The sequence below is a fragment of the Dendropsophus ebraccatus genome, chromosome 3, assembly GCF_027789765.1.
Source record: "Dendropsophus ebraccatus isolate aDenEbr1 chromosome 3, aDenEbr1.pat, whole genome shotgun sequence".
Taxonomy (NCBI): Eukaryota; Metazoa; Chordata; class Amphibia; order Anura; family Hylidae; genus Dendropsophus; species Dendropsophus ebraccatus.
The window spans coordinates 128,369,520-128,388,542 of record NC_091456.1 but is presented as its reverse complement, the minus strand read 5'-3'; the positions used below and the strand labels follow the sequence as shown (position 1 = coordinate 128,388,542).

At 42.0% G+C, this 19,023-nt stretch overlaps 1 protein-coding gene across 1 annotated transcript in view; it reads left to right on the top strand.

The window, feature by feature from the left end:
* The window catches only part of HSD17B4 (hydroxysteroid 17-beta dehydrogenase 4), a 250,503-nt gene that overhangs the window by 64,138 nt on the left and 167,342 nt on the right, over positions 1-19,023 (top strand). The window contains exons 3-5 of the mRNA XM_069962669.1: positions 4,802-4,909; positions 9,847-9,906; positions 11,413-11,434. Of these exons, the coding sequence (XP_069818770.1) occupies positions 4,802-4,909; positions 9,847-9,906; positions 11,413-11,434 (190 nt within the window). The remainder of the gene's footprint in view (positions 1-4,801; positions 4,910-9,846; positions 9,907-11,412; positions 11,435-19,023) is intronic.

Sequence of the window (19,023 nt, the reverse complement as noted above, 5' to 3'; positions counted from 1 at the left end):
GGTAACCCGCACACTTTTTTCCCTCTTTTAGTCTACGCTGTTTACCGTTCACAATGACGCTTGATATGTTTAAATAGATCGCACAATTACGCACGCTACAGTATATTATGTTTTATTTATTTATTTTTATATGTTTTATTCATATAATGGGAAAGGGGGGTGATTTAAACTTTTATTGGGGGAGGGGTTTTGGGGTAGTGTATTAGTGATTTTTAACTTTTTTTTTTTTTTACACTTTTTAAGTCCCTTTGGGGGACTTGTACATACACTACTTTGATTTTATACACTGATCATTGCTATGCCATAGCCATAGCATTGATCAGTGTTATCGGCGCTCTGCGCATTCAGCCTGCCTGTGCAGATCGCCGATCGGACCGCACGGAGGCAGGTGAGAGACCCCCAGCGGTCCGCTTTATCGATTGGGACCCCCGCAATCACACTGCGGGGGTCCCGATCGGTAAGTGACAGGGGAGTTAATGTCTCGCTGCAGCGTGTCATTAACGGTGAGGTGCAGGCTGCTTATTGCAGCCGGCCACCAACTGCTATGCAGGTCGTCTGGGGACAGACTTCCAGGACGTATCGGTACATCCTAGGTCGCCTAGGGGTTAAGGGGCTACGTATCAAGGTGATTTGGTGATCTCCCCACTGGGAGGCACCCCCTTGGCAATAGGCTTCCCTCTACTGGAGGGATATCTGGCTATTCCCGTGTTTTGAGACTCGTAACTGAGACTCCACGAACCCTTCTTTTGCATATTTAAATTTATAGGGGTCAATGAATCAGTGGAGACTCTTCAGTGAGTACTCCATTTTTGATTTTTTTGTCGCTGGTCTCCCTGAGGTCAGCGATCGCTGTGTTTTGCTAGTATAACTACAGTGTACTGCATAGATCTCAATGAGAGATCAGTGTGCTTATATTAGAAGTCCCCCAGGGGGGTTTCTAGTATAAGTGTAAAAAATAAATAAAAAAAGTGTTGTTATTAATAAAAAGCCCCCTCCCCTAAAAAAAAGTTTGAATCACCCCCCTTTTCCCATGTTATAAATAAACATGTTTAGTATCGCCGTGTGCGTAATCGCCCAAAATATTGATTTATCACATTCCTGATCTCGCACGGTAAACGGTGTAAGGGCAAAAAAATCCCAAAGTGCTAAATTACACATTTTTGGTCGCATCAAATCCAGGAAAATTGCAATAAAAGCAATCAAAAAGTCGCATATGATAAAGGATAAAAGCGTTATAACCCTGGGAATAGAATGATTTTAAGGAACATATATTTGTTAACAATGGTTTGGATTTTTTAAAAGCCATCAGATAAAATAAAAGTTATACATGTTACATATCATTGTAATTGTAACAACTTGAGGAAGATATGTAACGAGACAGTTTTACCCCCAGGGTGAACGGCGTAAAAACAAACTCTCCAAATAAAAAAATAAATGCTTTTTTTTTTTTTTTAAACTTCACCACACATTTAATTTTTTACTGCTATTGCAGTGTACTTTCATTGCAAAGTACAATTAGTGGCGCAAAAAAATAAGGGCTCATGTGGGTTTGTAGGTGAAAAAATGCAAGTGCTCTGGCCTTTTAAACACAAGGAGGAAAAACAAAAACGCAAACGTTTTTATTGGCCCGATCCTCTAAGGGTTAATCAATCAATGTTGTACACATCGCTTTCTTTGCCAATATTTAGTAATTTCTCTGTTCAAAAAAGAGACCAAACACAGGAAGTCCCAGTCTTTTGCTCAGTCACGCAAGGAAAGACACCAGTACATCATGCAGGTTGTATAAAAACTGAGGGCAATTGACTTATTAACTGTGCATGCTTACCAGAAGGCAGTGCTTTAATATGTAGTAATTCAGTCAGTATAATGGTTTTGGTGCTGTGACAGAGCTGACCATACAATGCAAGCAACCCCAGGATCCTCTGCTACTGAATGTGGACACGCAGCAGCTGTACACATGCACAGTGAAGACTTGTCCTGCTCTGTGTGCTGTCAGGAATGGCTGTCAATCAGTACCAAGCCATGTCTGTGAGCGCACAAGGGACTGGGTGTTTGATTTCATCATAGAACTTTGGCACTGATGCTCTAGGGCAGGCATGTCCAAACTTTTTTCGAAGAGTGCCAAATTTGATGAAGTGAACATGTGCGAGGGCCGACCATTTTACATGCTACATGCTATATGCTTTATAACACAGGCAGATAATAGCAAGCTGGATACCTGGGGGGCCATAAAAGTTCGGAACGCGGGCCGCAAATGGCCCTCCGGCCAGACTTTGGACATGCCTGCTCTAGGGCAATGCTTCTCAAACTGTGAGGCGGGCCTCACCATTTAGTCACCCCCTAGTTGTTGGTGAGGCCCAGCTGAGGAGCTAGTTTTCACAAAGTAACTATGATCTGCACAGTGCTTTTGTTGTTTGCAAAAACATTATTAATTTATTTTGTACTTGCTTTATTGGTATATAGCTTGGGAGACGGGTGAAGGTAGCCCTAGCATTATTTTCAGCTTTTAAATGGACTTTCACCACAGATAGTGAGGCCCAGGCACCCTCTTGGTCAGTCTGGTGAGGCCCAGGCATTGCCTTGGTTTGTTCGGTGAGGCTCCAGTAGAAAAAGTTTGAGAAGCACTGCTGTAGACCACGCCAGTATGACCAAATCAAAGCAGGAAGGTCAGCATGTCCAATAAAAACTTTATCTCTATTTCAAATTCATTAAAAGTACAAAAAACACAAACATCTAACACGTTTCTGCCTGTAAGCCCTTAAAGGAGAAGTTTTATTAAAAGTATTGCCCCCCCCCCAAAAGTGGCTGCTAGAGAGGATGATGACAGGGGGACACTGATGGACATGGGGTACTGCAGGGACACTGAGCATCCCTCTGCCATCATCCTCTCTAGCAGCCACAGCCCGCACAGCTCTGGCAGTCGAGTCGTGACATCACCATTTTATCTAGGAAGTGAAGCCTTGGTGCAGTAGTAAGTGCAGGGGAAAAAAGCACTTTATAAGCATTTCCTGTAATAAGTGTATATTAGTGATTTGTATAACTTTTGGGGGGCAATACAATACTTTAATAAAATTGTTTGCCTGACTTCTCCTTTTATCATAGATCTATGATTAAGGGCTTACAGCTAGAAATGTGTTAGATATTTGTGTTTTTTGTATCTGCCTGGAAAACTGTTAATGAATTTGGAATAAAGATAGAGGGGGAGATTTATCAAACTGGTGTAAAGTAGAATTGGCTTAGTTGCCCCTAGCAACCAATCAGATCAGACCTTTCATTTTCCAAGTTATCTGTGAGGAAAGAAAAGTGGAAGCTGATTGGTTGCTAGGGGCAACTAAGCCAATTCTACTTTACACCAGTTTGATAAATCTCCCCCAAAGTTTTTAGTTGATGTGCTGACCTTCCTGCTTTGCTTTTGAAGATACTTGAAGATTTCTATGGTTGGGCACGAGCTGGGTGAGCTGGAACATTATCTTGCTCTATTGTCTACATGCCAGTATGACACAGCGCTGCAGATACAAAAATCATTTTTAGCTCTAACCAAGGCACTGGGTGCATTTTAAAAGGATTTACTTTCATGAAACAGATGGTACTAGTGTTTTTTTGGGGTGGGTTGGTGGATACAGAGTCAGATACTGAGCTGCAGTATAACACACCAAGAGTGATGGTGTTTTTGGAAGAAAGCAGTTATGTTGGTTGTTCTTATCCTGGATAAACAATTTGCATGTTAGAAGCATATAACTTGCTGATATCCCCGATAGCGCACAAAGTGCTAAGGATGGAGGTAAGTTTCTCACTATCCTTCTCGCCACTGTTTACCTTCTATTAATAAATCAATACTAAATAGGCATTTTGGTGCACAGGGGGCAGGACTAGCGCCCCCAGTGTACCGAACCGCCATGCCCACTGCTGGGGCGGGGGAAATCAGTACACCAAAATGCCTAATTAGCATAGAATATAAACTAATAGGATGAAGGCAAGAAATGTATGCCCCGTGTGCTATAGGGAGATTGCTTCTAATCTAATAGCTTCCCTTTAAGCACATATAAGATGCTTGTGCATAGAGCCTTTACCATCCATCTAGAAGCCTGGTTGAGTATGCTGCTTTTTTTTTTTTTGTATGTGTGCACAAGCCCTTATGCCTATTTTACTATACTTGTGTGACTATGACCATAACTAGAGGAGTCTCATAAGCGACTGTCTCTGCATACACTTCTGTTTTGCTCTGTTTTGCTCTTGTTTTTATTATACATTTTACATTTCCATGCAGTTTTTTTTTTTGTCATTTATTTAAAACTTCAATTGTAGCTTTCATGTTGTTCTACAATTGCCATTTCTGTGTTCATATAAGTGCAGATAGTCTCTTATACTGTTATAAGGTGTACAGTGGTGCCTTAGATTATGAGCATAATTCATTCTGGGACCATGCTTGTAATCCAAATCCACTCTTAAATTAAAACAAATTTTCCCAGAAGAAATAATTGAAATGCCGACAATTGGTTCCACACCCCAAAAATAATAATTAAAAAAAATTCTAAATAAAAGGTAAAACAATTGAAACAAACATTTATAAAGCTGGATATGTCATATTATATGTCCCCCACTCCACCTCTCACCTAGTACAGAGAGCTCTTAAACCAAAGCAATGCTTTTAAACAAAGTTAAACTTTTGAAAAACTGTGAGCTCTCTTTACAAAACACTCTTAATCCAAGTTACTCTTAAACCAAGGTACCACTGTATTTTATATCCCTACAGTGTTTCTGTATGTTTGAAATAACTGAGTCTTTTGTAATGATTCCGCAGTAAATGATCTGGGAGGTGACATCAAAGGCGATGGAAAAAGTTCATCAGCGGCAGACAAGGTTGTAGAAGAGATCAGAGCAAAAGGTGGAAAAGCAGTGGCCAATTATGGTAAGAAAGTGTCTGTTCAGTTGTGTCTTGTCATATCTATAGATACTGTTAGTCACTGTAGTGCTTATACATTATGATTTATCATGATAGTCATACTGTTCATGGCAAGTTGGTAATGAGTATCTGATATTTTCCTAGTTCTCAAGCTGACATAGTTAACTGCAGAGAATGGCACAATATGCTCAGACAGTAATGTATAGTGCCAGAAACCATAAAATGTAGCCAAGCAAATTGAGTAGTAAGTGAGCTACCTATAAAACCTAAGGACATAGCAACACCAACAAGAAAAAGTAATCAAATTATCGAGTTCACAGGATGCCTAGACATGTTAAAAGGGTAGTTCATTTTTATTCATTTTTTTCAAATCAACTGGTACCAGAAACTGCAAGAGATTAGTAATTTTACTTTAAAAAAAATATTTAAAAAATCTCATCTTCCAGTACTTATGAGCTGGTGTATGTCCTGCAGAAAGTGCTTTATTCTCTCCAGTTTAACACAGTGCTCTCTGCTGCCACCTCTGACCGTGACAGGAACTGTCCAGAGCAAATCTCCAAACTGAAAAAATAGCACTTCCTGCAGGACATACAACAGCTACTAAGTACAGTAAATTACAGATCTCTGGCACCGGTTGCTTTAAAAGAGATTTTTTGTGAACTATCCCTTTAATGATAAGAAAAACATAAAAATAAAATAAAACAAAATAATCAAAGCACCATGATTTATTTATGATAGATTATGAACACAACATGCACTTATAAGCCTTGGCATGCTATCAGGGAGCCTAATAATGGTTGTCTGTGGAATATTCTGCTATACGCAATGCACTTGGGTATACAAACTCCACTACTGGCAGCTCCATTTGCAATTGCTGACCAATGATGTCCCAGATTTGCTGAATGTGATACAGGTCCTGGGACACTGCAGGCCATGGTAGCATGCTTAGACCATAAAGGCTGCTCTGAGTAGCAGGGCAACATGCAGGGAAACTTTGGGGAAATAGTTGTAACACTGGTTCCATGACCAAATCAATGTAAATGGAATGGAAACTAGAGGGGTCCAGCTTCTGTGCATTATGCCTCCCCACACTATAATCCTGGGAATAGGACCGGTGTGATATAATCCTGGGAATAGGACCGGTGTGATATTCCCTCTTGAAGTCCTATCATAGTGTTTCTCATCCACAATCTGCAAGTATAGTATGGATGTGAAGTCTTTCTCTCCTCAGTTTAGCAGCAATTATTTAAAATCTATCTACCATGAATCGTCTCCTACCACCTGCTGGCAAGGGGATTGATGGTGTGCCGAAGGTCGCCTCCTTCCTGCACCTAAAAGTTAGATGCCACAGTCAGTAGTGAATGTGGCACCTAACTGGTAAAAAGGCTGGGATCAGAGTTATCTTCTGGCAGGCTCACTTATCTCTAATTCTAGTACAATAAGTAAGCTGGGTAATATGTAACCAGTGCAGGGGCTGAGGGGTGTAGAGGTGGTAGGGATGAGGATAACCAGAGGTGAGGATAGGACTACAATAAAAGCCCTTGCTGATATCTGGTAATAAGCTTTTGCTAGGAAACTATTGTGGGTTATAAAGTAGCTTATAACAAAATATATAGTCCTTTTTGTGTTTTATATTTCTATCAAATAAATACAATAGGGAAATGTACAATATCCTTTCTTCCCCCCTTTGTCTGTACTGCTCTGTGTAATAACTATGACCTCGATAGCATTAGTACCATATCTAAACAATGAGCGGAACTTTCAGTCTGCTGCCAAATAGTCCAATTCAGGTTGTCAGCTCACTTTATGTACAAGCTGCAGACATCTTTCTCTCTTATTTTCTTTTTTTTTTGTACTTTGCAAGGCTTGTCTACAACTTGTACTCGATGTTGGCTTTTATTCTGGATTAGTAAAAGCTTGTATTTCACAAAAGTGGATTTATTTTCCATTAAAAAGACACTGCAGCAGAGTGCCCTCGCTCTCCAGGGTCAGCTTCTCAAGAAGTGTCGAATCACTGCTGTCTGAATGCCATCCTCAAAGTCTGAAATTGGCCGCTAGGTTTCCTGCTGAGCCTGAGTAACACTTTTCTATTGTTTGCCGCTGACAACTGACAGTGTGACAGTCTGTCCTCTCTCGCAATAGAGTTCTCACAGGATCTATTAATACAGATGTTAGTTCACTTAACATTTCATTTGCTATGCCGATACGCATACATGTTCAGTACTTTAAAATCCTTAAGCTTGACTGACGCACTCATTATTATATGTAGTTAGAGGTGTACAACGCTAAGCCCTCTGCTATTTTGTGAGTAATCTAAGTATACAAGTGATATACCAAGGCTTCAAAATTATTAGAGACCGCTACCTTAAGATTAGGATAGAATTCAGACCTTTTTTTGTTTCTACTTTATTTGTAACTTTCTATCCCACCCATAAAGTTTTAATGGTTCGGTCAGGATCTGGGTGTTCAGACTGCCGTTGATCATTAGATAGAGTCGGAAGAAATGCACTTTTCTACCCATCTAAATTGCTGCTGGAAATTGCTTTTATTGCAAGGGCCCTATTACACCAACAGATTATCTGACAGATTTTTTTTTTTAAGCCAGAGCCAGGAATGGATTTGAAACGAGGAGAAATCTCAGTCTTTCCTTTATTACCTGTTCTCTGTAAAGGGTTTTCTGGGACTTTGTGACTGATGAATAGGAGCTGAGCTGACCTGATTTTAGGAATGTGCGGTCGATTGAAGGAAAGGACACACAACTGATCAAACCTTGTGAAGATCGACTTGGGCAGTCTAATGTTCTTGGTGTATGTTCACACATGTGCCTCTGCTGCAGAAAATCTGCATATGTGAACCTACCCTGCTCTAGGGGCCTTCCGTGTGACTCTTCAGTCTCCAAATGGAAATCAAATGCAAACAGTCCTATCATTGCTCTGCAGACACGATTGTTGCTGGTTTTCTTTAAATTTGTATAATCTAGAATCCTTTCTTAGTTATCCTTGATTTCATTACATAAAAGAAGCCACAATCATCTTGTTTACAAGAACATTCCTTCAGATGACTCACTAGTGCGTGGCTCAATTGAGTACAGTACAAAAATCACTACCTCTCAAAAACAACTTCTTCAGTCCTTGTCAGGTTAAATAAATGATGCATAAATATTTTCCCTTTTGCTTCAAGTTTCTTTTGTGCTTACTTCATAATTTAATATTTTGATGTAAAACTGAAAAACTTGTTTTTCATGATAGGGTTGTCTGGCTCTTCTTTTTTTCTTCTTTCTTTTTTTTCCTTCTTTCTTAGGGTATACTTAGGTGACCCCTAACATGGGCTTATGTTAGATGGCTCTGGGGTCCTATTTGAGACTCCAAGCTGACATATGAAACTAGCCCTGGTGATCAGTGATGAGGTTGGTAGGAACATTGAAATGGAAGACTTTTCCTTTTTGTTAGCACTATGGTTTGCAATAATAGTGTTGTGTTGTAGTGAATCACTGCTTATGGCATGATCTCCATCAAATCAATGTTAGGATGCAGAAAGGAGACCCTTTCCCATGATTAATGTGAAAATGCGGGAAGGAATAAAGATGCTTTTTGCATTGGATAATACATATTTGTTGGAAATATATCTCAGCAACAAGCTTATCACTGGATACCATGTTGCTGTGACCCTCTGCGATCCACCAGTGATTGGTTGGGGAATCTAGCTGCATCTCTTTAAAGGGTTGGTCACTTAATGGGAACAACTCTGCCTGTATCTGCTCATGCCTATCAGCGGGGTAGACCAATCTAACCTGCAGATAGCCCTCTATAGCTCCTTGGACGCTGAGGAGGGACAAATGTGTTTTACATTCCTCCTCCGTGGTGGTCCTGCACTGTTGTTCGGAATAATCTTTTGGTCAGGAGCACTGTCCCTCCCCCACAGCGTCATCAGGCCTGCATGCTCCATTGATAGTTAATGGGGCGGGCAGGATGAAGCTGTGGGTATGGAGCAATGCTCCGAACAGTGCTTCTGGCTGAAGATTACACTGGACCACCGGTGAGAAAGGAGGTAAGACACACACCTTCCTCCTCAGTGTCCCAGGAGCTATAGAGGGCTGTCAGCATGTTACATTAGTCTAAACTGCTGATAGTTTCCCTTTTAAAGGGGTATACTGCTGAAAAAAAACTTGACATGTTGCTGCCCATGGGGATAACATAAACAGGGTATTCTTACCTTTCCGTGCTCCCCCGGTGTTCTCCTACAGCATCTTTAGGTACCAGCTGAGATAGTTTTGTCTTGGCAGTGAGAGTCTCCTCAGCCAATCACTGGCCACAGCGCTTTCGTGCTGTGTCCAGTAATTGGCTAACCGGTCGAGTCCAGCTCAGAAGGAATCCAAAGATGCCATAGGAGAACACCAGGGGAACGCAGGAAGATAAGACTACTCTATTTGTTACGTTGCCCCCATGGGCAGCAACATATGCATGCATTTAATGCATGGACAAGTCCTGTGACCACCGACATCTTTTTTTCATATGCAAAAGTCCACTGTGGCTAATGAGTGCACTGGATGGACGACCCTCAGTTATTAAAGGGAAATCAACAGCAGGTTAGAAGACTGTTATGTTCCTATAGCCCCAGGGGGCGCTGAGAATGAAGGCAATTTTCTTACCTTTATACTCCGTGCTAATTTTGTTAAATCTACAATGCTCAGCAAAGTGCTGCTGCCCTTCAGTTTTGCTATTGTTCGAACTGGGCCCCACTAATCATGGTAGCCCTGTGTTCAGCACTGGGTCCCACATCTGAGTTATCGCTGACTAATCTCTGTCTCAGGTGCCTTCAACCAAACAGAGAAAAAAAAGTGTTAACGTGACCGATAACATTACAATCAGGGCACTGTTTTAATGGCTGTAAAATAAACTGTTTAAAATATTAATATTTTTTTTGTAACTTTCTCATAAATCTAGATTCAGTGGAAGCCGGAGAGAAACTTGTTCAAACAGCCCTGGATGCATTTGGGCGAATAGGTAATAAATATTAATCCTATGTTTTGTATTTCTGTTTTAAAATTGACATCAGGTCAAATCATGTGGTATAAAACTGTTCTACTTAGAGAATGTCACCCCTTTAAGTAACAATCACCTTTTGTCCTCTAAGGGTGCTGGTCTCTATCCTATAAATGTTTATATGGGTGTAACTTACCTGGATATAGGGAACCTTGTCTTGCTTATGAAACTGCTGTATATAAAACTCTAGAAGAAAGATGGCTGTTCAGTGCTAAAAACAGTTGACAATGCATGCGCTGCTGCCATGCATGTATTCTATCTATCGGGGAGCTCCAGATAGCAATACAAAATTTCATATGAATATAGAAGCCAATAGAGACTAGTTACCATAATAATAACAACATATACAACACCATAGACAGAAACCAGACCCAGTGAGCACATTGGCAGCATTATAAACAAATAATGTCAGTAAAGCTCATTGTAGATAGGTAAGTGGGGTTATCACTCTCAACATAGTAACATATGTTCTAGGTGTCTATCAGTGTAACTATCTCCACGTTGATACGATAATTTGCACATAGGAACACATAATACGCTCAACACCACACTCACCCAAATATGCTGCTTAAATGTGCCACTGTAAGTCCCCCTCGACGTACGTTTCGCGATCACCACTTTATCAGGAAGGCATTTAAGTTTAAGTTATTGGACGTTATTACTTTGTGTTACGGTCCGTTTACACAGAAAGATTATCTGCCAAAGATTTGAAGCCAAAGCCAGAAACAGACTATAAACAGAGATCAGGTAATAAAGGAAAAACTGAGATTTCTCCTCTTTTCAAATCCATTCCTGGCTTTGGCTTCAAATCTTTGGCAGATAATCTGTCAGATAATCTTTCTGTGTAAATGGACCCTTAGTTGATATTAAAATAGGCTTAAAGTGACACTGTCACCTCCTTTTTGCATTCTGACATCTCTACACAGGTGTAAAGGGTAAATTTAGCGTTTTTCATACCTTATTTCATATCATACGTCATGGTGTTTGTTCAATTAAAAAGTGTCCTTTTATGAACTGCAAATTGTGCTAAGTGGGCGTGGCCTCGCGGCATTAGCGCCACTTAGTCCCGCCCACAACGGCACAGTTGGCCCCGCCCCCTCGCCGGCCATTGGAACAGACTGGACGAAAGGTCTAGACCCCACCCCCTTTACGTCAGCCAACCAATGGGCATCAAGAGGGTGGGGCCAACGGCGCCGTTGTGGGCGGGGCTAAGTGGCGCTAATGCCACGAGGCTACGCCCACTTAATACAATCTGCAGTTGATAAAAGGACACTTTTTACTTGAACAAACACCATGACGTATGATATGAAATAAGTTATAAAAAACACAAAATTTACCCTTTACATCTGTGTAGAGATGTCAGAATGCAAAAAGGGGGTGACAGTGTCACTTTAATGTTCAACTCCAGTTCTGCATACTAATTCTGCTTATTTATAATTTTAGTTTACTTTTTTTTTTCTTTTTCAGATATTGTTATAAACAATGCAGGGTAAGTGAACAGGCTTGTATTTGGCTTGTGTTTTTTTTTCTTTCTTTTTTTGCTTCTATTGCATTGAGTGATATTCTCTTCTATATAGCTTTTATTATAGATTTTGTGCACAGTATATCGGTAGTCTAGCTTAAAGGAGAAGTCCGGCGAAATTTTTTATTAAAGTATTGTATTGCCCCCCAAAAGTTACACAAATCACCAATATACACTTATTATGGGAAATGCATATAAAGTGCTTTTTTCCCTGCACTTACTATGCATCAATTTTTCACTTCCCTGATAAAATGGCGATGTCATGACCCGCCTCCCAGAACTGTGCGGGCTGTGGCTGCTGTAGAGGATGATGGCAGAGGAACACTGAGTGACACAGGACACTGGAGGGACACTGAGCATCCCTCTGCCATCATCCTCTCCAGCAGCCACAGCCTGCACAGCTTTGGGAGTAGGGTTGTGACATCCCCATTTTATCCAGGAAGTGAAGCCTTGATGCAGTAGTGAGTGCAGGGAAAAAAGCACTTTATAAGCATTTCCCGTAATAAATGTATATTGGTAATTTGTATAACTTTTCGGGGAAAATACAATACTTTAATAAAAATTTTCACCGGACTTCTCCTTTAAAATTAGGCTTTTGCCTATACCGTGCATGGTCTCCACAGACTAGCATCATATGCCTCTCATCTTTCTTTTCTCTTGTCATCTTTTTGTGTTGGTGTAAGAGCAAATGATATAGGACCACACCTGTGCAAAACTCTGCACCATATTTCTCTGAGAAGAGTATTTCCATGCATACATACAGGGCTCAGCTAATAACCCTGCTGCATATTTGCTGTGTCTAGAAGAGATATTTTATACGTGTTAATTTTGTTTCTGCCTTGTCCGATAAACAATGCATTTTTATGTACCTGAAGTATGCAGCAAAAACTTAGCTGTGCAAATTGCATTCCCTAAGTATCCGAGAAAGCTAATGAATATTGTATTTTTCCTAATAAGATTGTAAAATTAATAATAATAAAAAAATGCTAAGTAATACACATTTTGGATTTAGTTGAAGTCCCCTAGCTTACATACACTTGTAATCCTGATACACGTTTGTTTTCTTAGGTTAGTTAGGATCACTACTTTATTTCAAGAATGTCAAGCGTCATAATAATGTAAAAGACACTGATTTGTTTACAGGATTTTGATGAGTTATTTTTTAATTTTTGCCTTATTCTGTGGATAGGAGACAAGTATAAGATTGTGAGGAGGGGGTCTGACCTCTGGGCCCCCGGGGATGTCTAGTGCTGTACGCTATCTCAGGTGGCTCATACAGAATGAATGCAGCTATGGGTTGTGTGCCAACCCGTGGCTCAATTGACATTTATGGTTTATACTTTGCACCATTGCTTTGAGGGTATGCTGACACATGATCATTATTTACGGCTGTAATTATCAAAATGTGGCCATATTTTCGCCTCAAAAAAGTTGTGTGAACATTTACCACGGATGGAAATATGCCTTTTAAAGGGTTAGTGCGTAGGGCTAAATCAATATCGCGGTTTATCGTACATGTAGCCGCGGTAACGATAAATTGAACAATAATTATGACACGCCCCTTTTAAAAGCCACACCCCTTTTGAAAACACCATTTTCCAATGGTAATACAAACGTGAATTTATTCCATATAACAATGTGCAGCAAACTTCACAAGTAATACACAATGTTTTGGCTTCTACTACGCCATTTTCAAGTGCCACTTAAAAATGGCGTAGGAGACACCGAAACATCGTATATTACTTGTGAAGTTTAAATTCACGTTTGTATTACAGTCAGAGAGCTGCAGAGTATTTTTTACTAGCTGACTTGGTATTCGACTGCTAACCTCCACAGTTCGTTTAGTGTGCTGCCTATATTGTTTGCTCTATCTATGTATATATCTATAAATACAATATATATATTGTATCTATCTATCTATCTATCTATCTATCTATCTATCTATCTATCTATCTCCTATCTATCCCCAGTCACTCAGTGGCTGCAGAGGTCAGGTATGGGGTCGACACCTCCTTGCTCCCCCGGACACCGCTCTCTCTCTCTCCCGCACAGGAATCCTCGGCCCCTGTCACTCAGTGCTGTAGCACATATATCTGTGTCCCGGGCACAGCGTCACACATGGCTGCTTCTAGCACTGACAAAAGATAACGGGGCTCCGAGGATTCCTGTGTGGGACAGAGTGCGGTGGCCAGTGAAGCATGGAGGTGTCGACCCATACCTGACCCCAACTGTGCGGGAGAGGGGGGAGCAGGGCTCACCGTGCAGCTTCCAGAGAAGTTAGGAGGAGAGAGCCGCCCGGCAGCGCTAAGCTCACACTGGAGGGGACGCTGCCGTCTGTGTGCAGCCTGTCACATCTCCAGCCTTCCTCTTCAGCCCCAGCAGCAGAATCCCTTGCCCTGCAGCAGTATACAGTATGTGCGTCTTGGCTCGGGAGGTGAATCTGAGCATCAGCTTTCCAGCCTCCACCTCTCCACCCGGCACCCCTCTCTCTCCCTGCACCAGAGCACGCAGCCGCCGGGTGTGTGTAGGGGGGAAATACCGCAGATACTGTCCTGGCAGAGTTGAGGTCGGTTAACCGACGCCAGTGACGGTATTGGTATTTTTGCGGTATACCGCCCAGCCCTAGTAGTGCGGCGTTTTACATTTATTCTCTAAATAAAACACATTACAAAGTTATACAACTTTGTAATGTGTGTTATTTAAGTGAATGGCCCACTTCCCCGTGTTTTCCCCCACCCCGGAAGTGTGGTACATCATACTCACAAAAACACTGTCGACCCCGGCCACCATCTTGGGTCAACGATGTCCTCTTCAGGAGGACGGCTGGACCGCTCCAGCCCTCCCTCATGCCAGCCCCCCTCTGGCGTGTCATCAGTTGCTTAGCCGCGATTGGCTGAGCATAGTGCAACAGAACCAGCACATCCATTTTTTTTTTAACGTAATCCTATAAACCTTAAACCATTTGCTAAATCTATAGGTTGTTGTCATGGAATGTGTGGCCGCATCAGAGTCTTACCTTGCCTGCTGACTGGCTGAGTGGACCTGACATTTCATGACCTTGGGTCCCCACTCAGACCAGGACATGGCTGGAGAACTGGGGACCAGATTAGTGGTATGTGGCCACCAGTGCTGGAGCCAGGGAAGGGAGAGCATGCTATTTCTCTTATCCTTACCCTCCAAGGCACTTGTGAAAAAGAGATCTTGCTGGACTTCTCCTTTTAAGTGTATTTAACCCTTTAAGGACGTGGCCCATTTTCGTTTTTACGTTTTCGGTTTTTCCTCCTTGTGTTTAAAAGGTCATAGCACTTGCATTTTTCCACCTAGAAACCCACATGACCCCTTATTTTTTGCGTCACTAATTGTACTTTGCAATTACAGGCTGAATTTTTGCATAAAGTACACTGCGAAACCAGAAAAAAATTCAAAGTGTGGTGAAATTGAAAAAAAAAAACGCATTTCTTTTATTTGGGGGAAATGTGTTTTTACGCCATTCGCCCTGGGGTAAAACTGACTTGTTATGCATGTTCCTCAAGTTGTTACGATTAAAACGATATATAACATGTATAACTTATATTGTATCTGATGGCCTGTAAAAAATTCAAACCGTTGTTAACCAATATACGTTCCTTAAAATCGCTCCATTCCCAGGCTTATAGCGCTTTTATCCTTTGGTCTATGGGGCTGTGCGAGGTGTCATTTTTTGCGCCATGATGTGATCTTTCTATCGGTACCTTGATTGCCCATATACGTCTTTTTGATCGCTTTTTATTACATTTTTTCTGGATTTGATGCGACCAAAAATGCGCAATTTTGCACTTTGGGACGCGGCGATAGCAAACATGTTTATTTGTTTACTTTTATTTAAAACCTGGGAAAAGGGGGGTGATTCAGACTTTTATTAGGGGAGGGGGCTTTTTACTATAAACAACACTTTTTTTTTTTTTTTTTACACTTATACTAGAAGCCCCCCTGGGGGACTTCTAGTATATACACTGTGATCTCTCATTGAGATCTCTGCAGCATAGATATGCTGCAGAGATCCATGAGATCGGCACTCGTTTGCTTTCGGCTGCTGCAGCCGAAAACGAACGAGTGCCGAGCCGAGGACGGCGCCATCTTGGACGCGTCCCCGGCCGGCATCAGTAACGGAGATCGCTCCTCCGGGACAAGGTCCCGGAGGAGCGATCTCCACCACTAGACCCCAGGGAAACGTTGCCTCCGGTAATCGGAGGCAGCTGTCAACTTTGACAGCTGCCTCCGATTAGCTAATTAGCGGGCACGGCGATCAGACCGTGCCCGCTAATAGCAGCGGTCCCGGGCTACTCGCGGCACCCGGGATCGCGGCCCCGCTTTGAAGTGCAAGTGCGGACATATGACGTACCGGTACGTCATATATCCTTAAGAGGTTAAAGTGTAACTGTCATTTTTTTATTGCAGAGATCAGTAGTATAAGTGATTTTAAGAAACTCTGTAATAGGTTTTATCAGCCAAAAAAGCCTCCTTCTGTACTCAAGAAGCAATCTCCCAGCTGCCCCCCCCCTGACTTCTTATCTGTGCATTATCAGGCAAACACGTCTTCATTACAGAGAAGCCAGTGAAGACTGGTTCTGCTCTCTCCATTGTAATGCCCCTATTCCACGAGTCGTTTGGAGAAGCAAACGAGCGCTATTAGCGCTCGTTTGCTCCTCGTTCCCCGCTCGCTGCCGCCGCTATTCAACGCGGCTGCAGCGAGCGGGTGAGTGCGGGAGGGGGCGGCGGGGAGCTGCGGGGGGGGGGCTGCCCGGGGGATCGCTGATCGTCCGGGCAGCCCATAGGATATAGCAGCGTCTGCTGCCGATGCTCCTATTTAACAGAGCGACGGCAGCAGATCGCTGCTATATCAGTCGCTTGTTTTTCAACATGTTGAAAAACAAGCGACTGCAACTGCACTCTATTCCACGGGACGAATATCGTTTGTAGCGGCCGATATCGGCCGAATACGAACGATATTGCTCCTCTAAACGACCCGTGGAATAGGGCCTTTAGCCTATGAAGGGGGGAGGGGCTGAGGGAGATGAGGGAGCAGGAAGAGGTGACATGAAGGTCAGCTGTTTGTAGACTCTCTGGGCACCTAAACCGCAGGATTCTGGGGTCAGAAAGGTCAGTGCTTATCTATGAACTTACTGAGAGAAGATTGCAGGGTGTTGTGCTTTGCAGGACTGCTCCGTGCTCAGTCACTCCTAACAGCCCCTCCCCTCTCCATAGCCACATAATGGAGACAGAAATCCTGCTTCTTCTGAAGTGAGGGGGGAGGCTGGGAGATTGCTTTTTCAGTCCAGAAGGAAACTCTTTTGGTTTATAAAACCTATTACAGAGTTTCTTAAAATCGCTTGTACTGTTGATATTTAATGTTTAAAAAAAAATGGCCCTGAAATGACAGTTACGCTTTAAATTTTAACTATGATTAGGTGTGTATAACCTAGCAGATCGCCAGTCATTATTATTAAACGCATGTGAGTAGTCACTCAGAATAGTTTTATTTCTATTACTTTTAACCCGTCAGAATTTTAGATTGGCACTTCCTCATTACGAAGAGGATTCTGGGACTCTTTTGCAAGCATAGAGTTCCGTAGTATATTTGGCTGACATAGAAAGAAAAATCCAGCACATAGTGATTGAGCATGAGGCGTTTTTGCTTTCAGCTCTCTGGCAATCAGTCAGTGTGAGATAGTCTTCTGGCTTTCATGCTTCTTACTGTGCAGAGACGTTTCTAAATGAATCAGTGCCCGTAGCTGTTCTCTTGCCAAAATCTGTATAGAACCTTTTATTCACTATCTGGGTCACATCTTGTACATTTATATTTTCTGCATTTCCACAATTGTGGGCCAATGTGTGATCTTATTTATGGTATTCATATAAGAATGCATATGGCTTTATATATGTATTGCATTGTTCAGTCAGTTTATAGGTCTAGGAACATGTTAATATCTACAAAGCATAAAAAATACCTTTTTTTTAAGGGCTTATCCAGAAGTTTACATAAGTGTAATACAACATACAATGAGAAGACGGGTGTGATGCTGTTTTTAGAAGCAATGTTTTCCAAATCTCTTTTAACCCTTCTAATACATACTGTATACACGCAGTGAAGACTCCGCAGTGAACAATGCAATAGCAAATGTAAAGTGTTTCTGACAAATTAGGGAAGAGTTTACAAAAGGTCTATTGATATCCTGTTTTGGGTTATATGTGGCCCTATCTGGGAAAAAAAAAATATGCTGACGTACTGTGCTGTACTCCGAAGAGTCCCATTGACTACACAACTCGAAACACCAAACCAATGCATTGCATGCCTTTGAGGCTTTTAGTCAGGCTCACTTAGGGCCCCATAGGCTAGAAATGCATTGGTTCAGTGTGTTAGGCTTTTAAAATCACAATGACTGTAAATAGCATTGCATCCAGTTGTAAGGCTTAAGCTCTAGTGTTGCCTCTGAATACGGTAATGAGTCCAGATGGATTCCACCTTTTAAAATTAGATTTGCATTTCCAGGGAAATACATAGTGCTTGAAAAGAGCTCCTCTTTAACAGTGACTTCCCTTTAAGAGAAACTTAAACCCTTTATACCCTCCCTTTAAGAGTCACTTTGGTACAGTCCCTTTAAGTGCAACTTTGGTACAGTCCCTTTAAGAGCAACTTTGGTGACACCGCTTTGAGTGACCTATATACTGTCCCTTTAAGACCAGCTTAAGTACTCCCCCTTTAAAAGAGACTAAAGTACCATCCTTTTGAAGACCAGCTTAAGTACCGTCCCTTTGAGAGCGGCTTGGGTACCGTCCCTTTTGAGAGTGGCTTGGGTACCGTCCCTTTGAGAGCGGCTTGGGTACCGTCCCCTCAGCTCTGCTACTTTACTGACTGAACTCTGCTACTTATAATGGTAAAGATTAGAGATGAGCGAACCGGGTTCGAGTCGATCCGAACCCGATCGTTCGGCATTTGATTAGCTGGGGCTGCTGAACTTGGATAAAGCTCTAAGGTTGTCTAGAAAACATGGATACAGCCAATGACTATATCCATGTTTTCCACATAGCCTTAGGGCTTTATCCAACTTCAGCAGCCACCGCTAATCAAATGCCGAAAGTTCGGGTTCGGATCGACTCGAGCATGCTCCAGGTTCGCTCATCTCTCATTGCTTGGTTACCATGACAATCTTACTCATGTCAGTGAGACCAAATCATTAAGGACCTTCCATCTTCTACATCTTCTATTGGCCAATAGTGGACGTGTGGATGTTGTGAGGCATTGACTGAAAAGACCTTAGAATTCCTATTGGCTGCTATATTTCAGCTATTTGCATATGTGCTGTGATTGGCTGTTAGCGTTTACAGTGTGGCCATTATTTCCAATGGGCCATTATTTTCTATGGGAAATTAGGGGTCTTTAAACATAAATTTCTTAAACGACAAATCCGATCGAAACAAAAAATAAATAGCACACCTGTCACCGCCGAGGGCTTCGAAACCCAGTTTGAACGGAGCCTGTGCGCAAAGCGGTTCGGGCTGTATTATTTGCAAAAGAA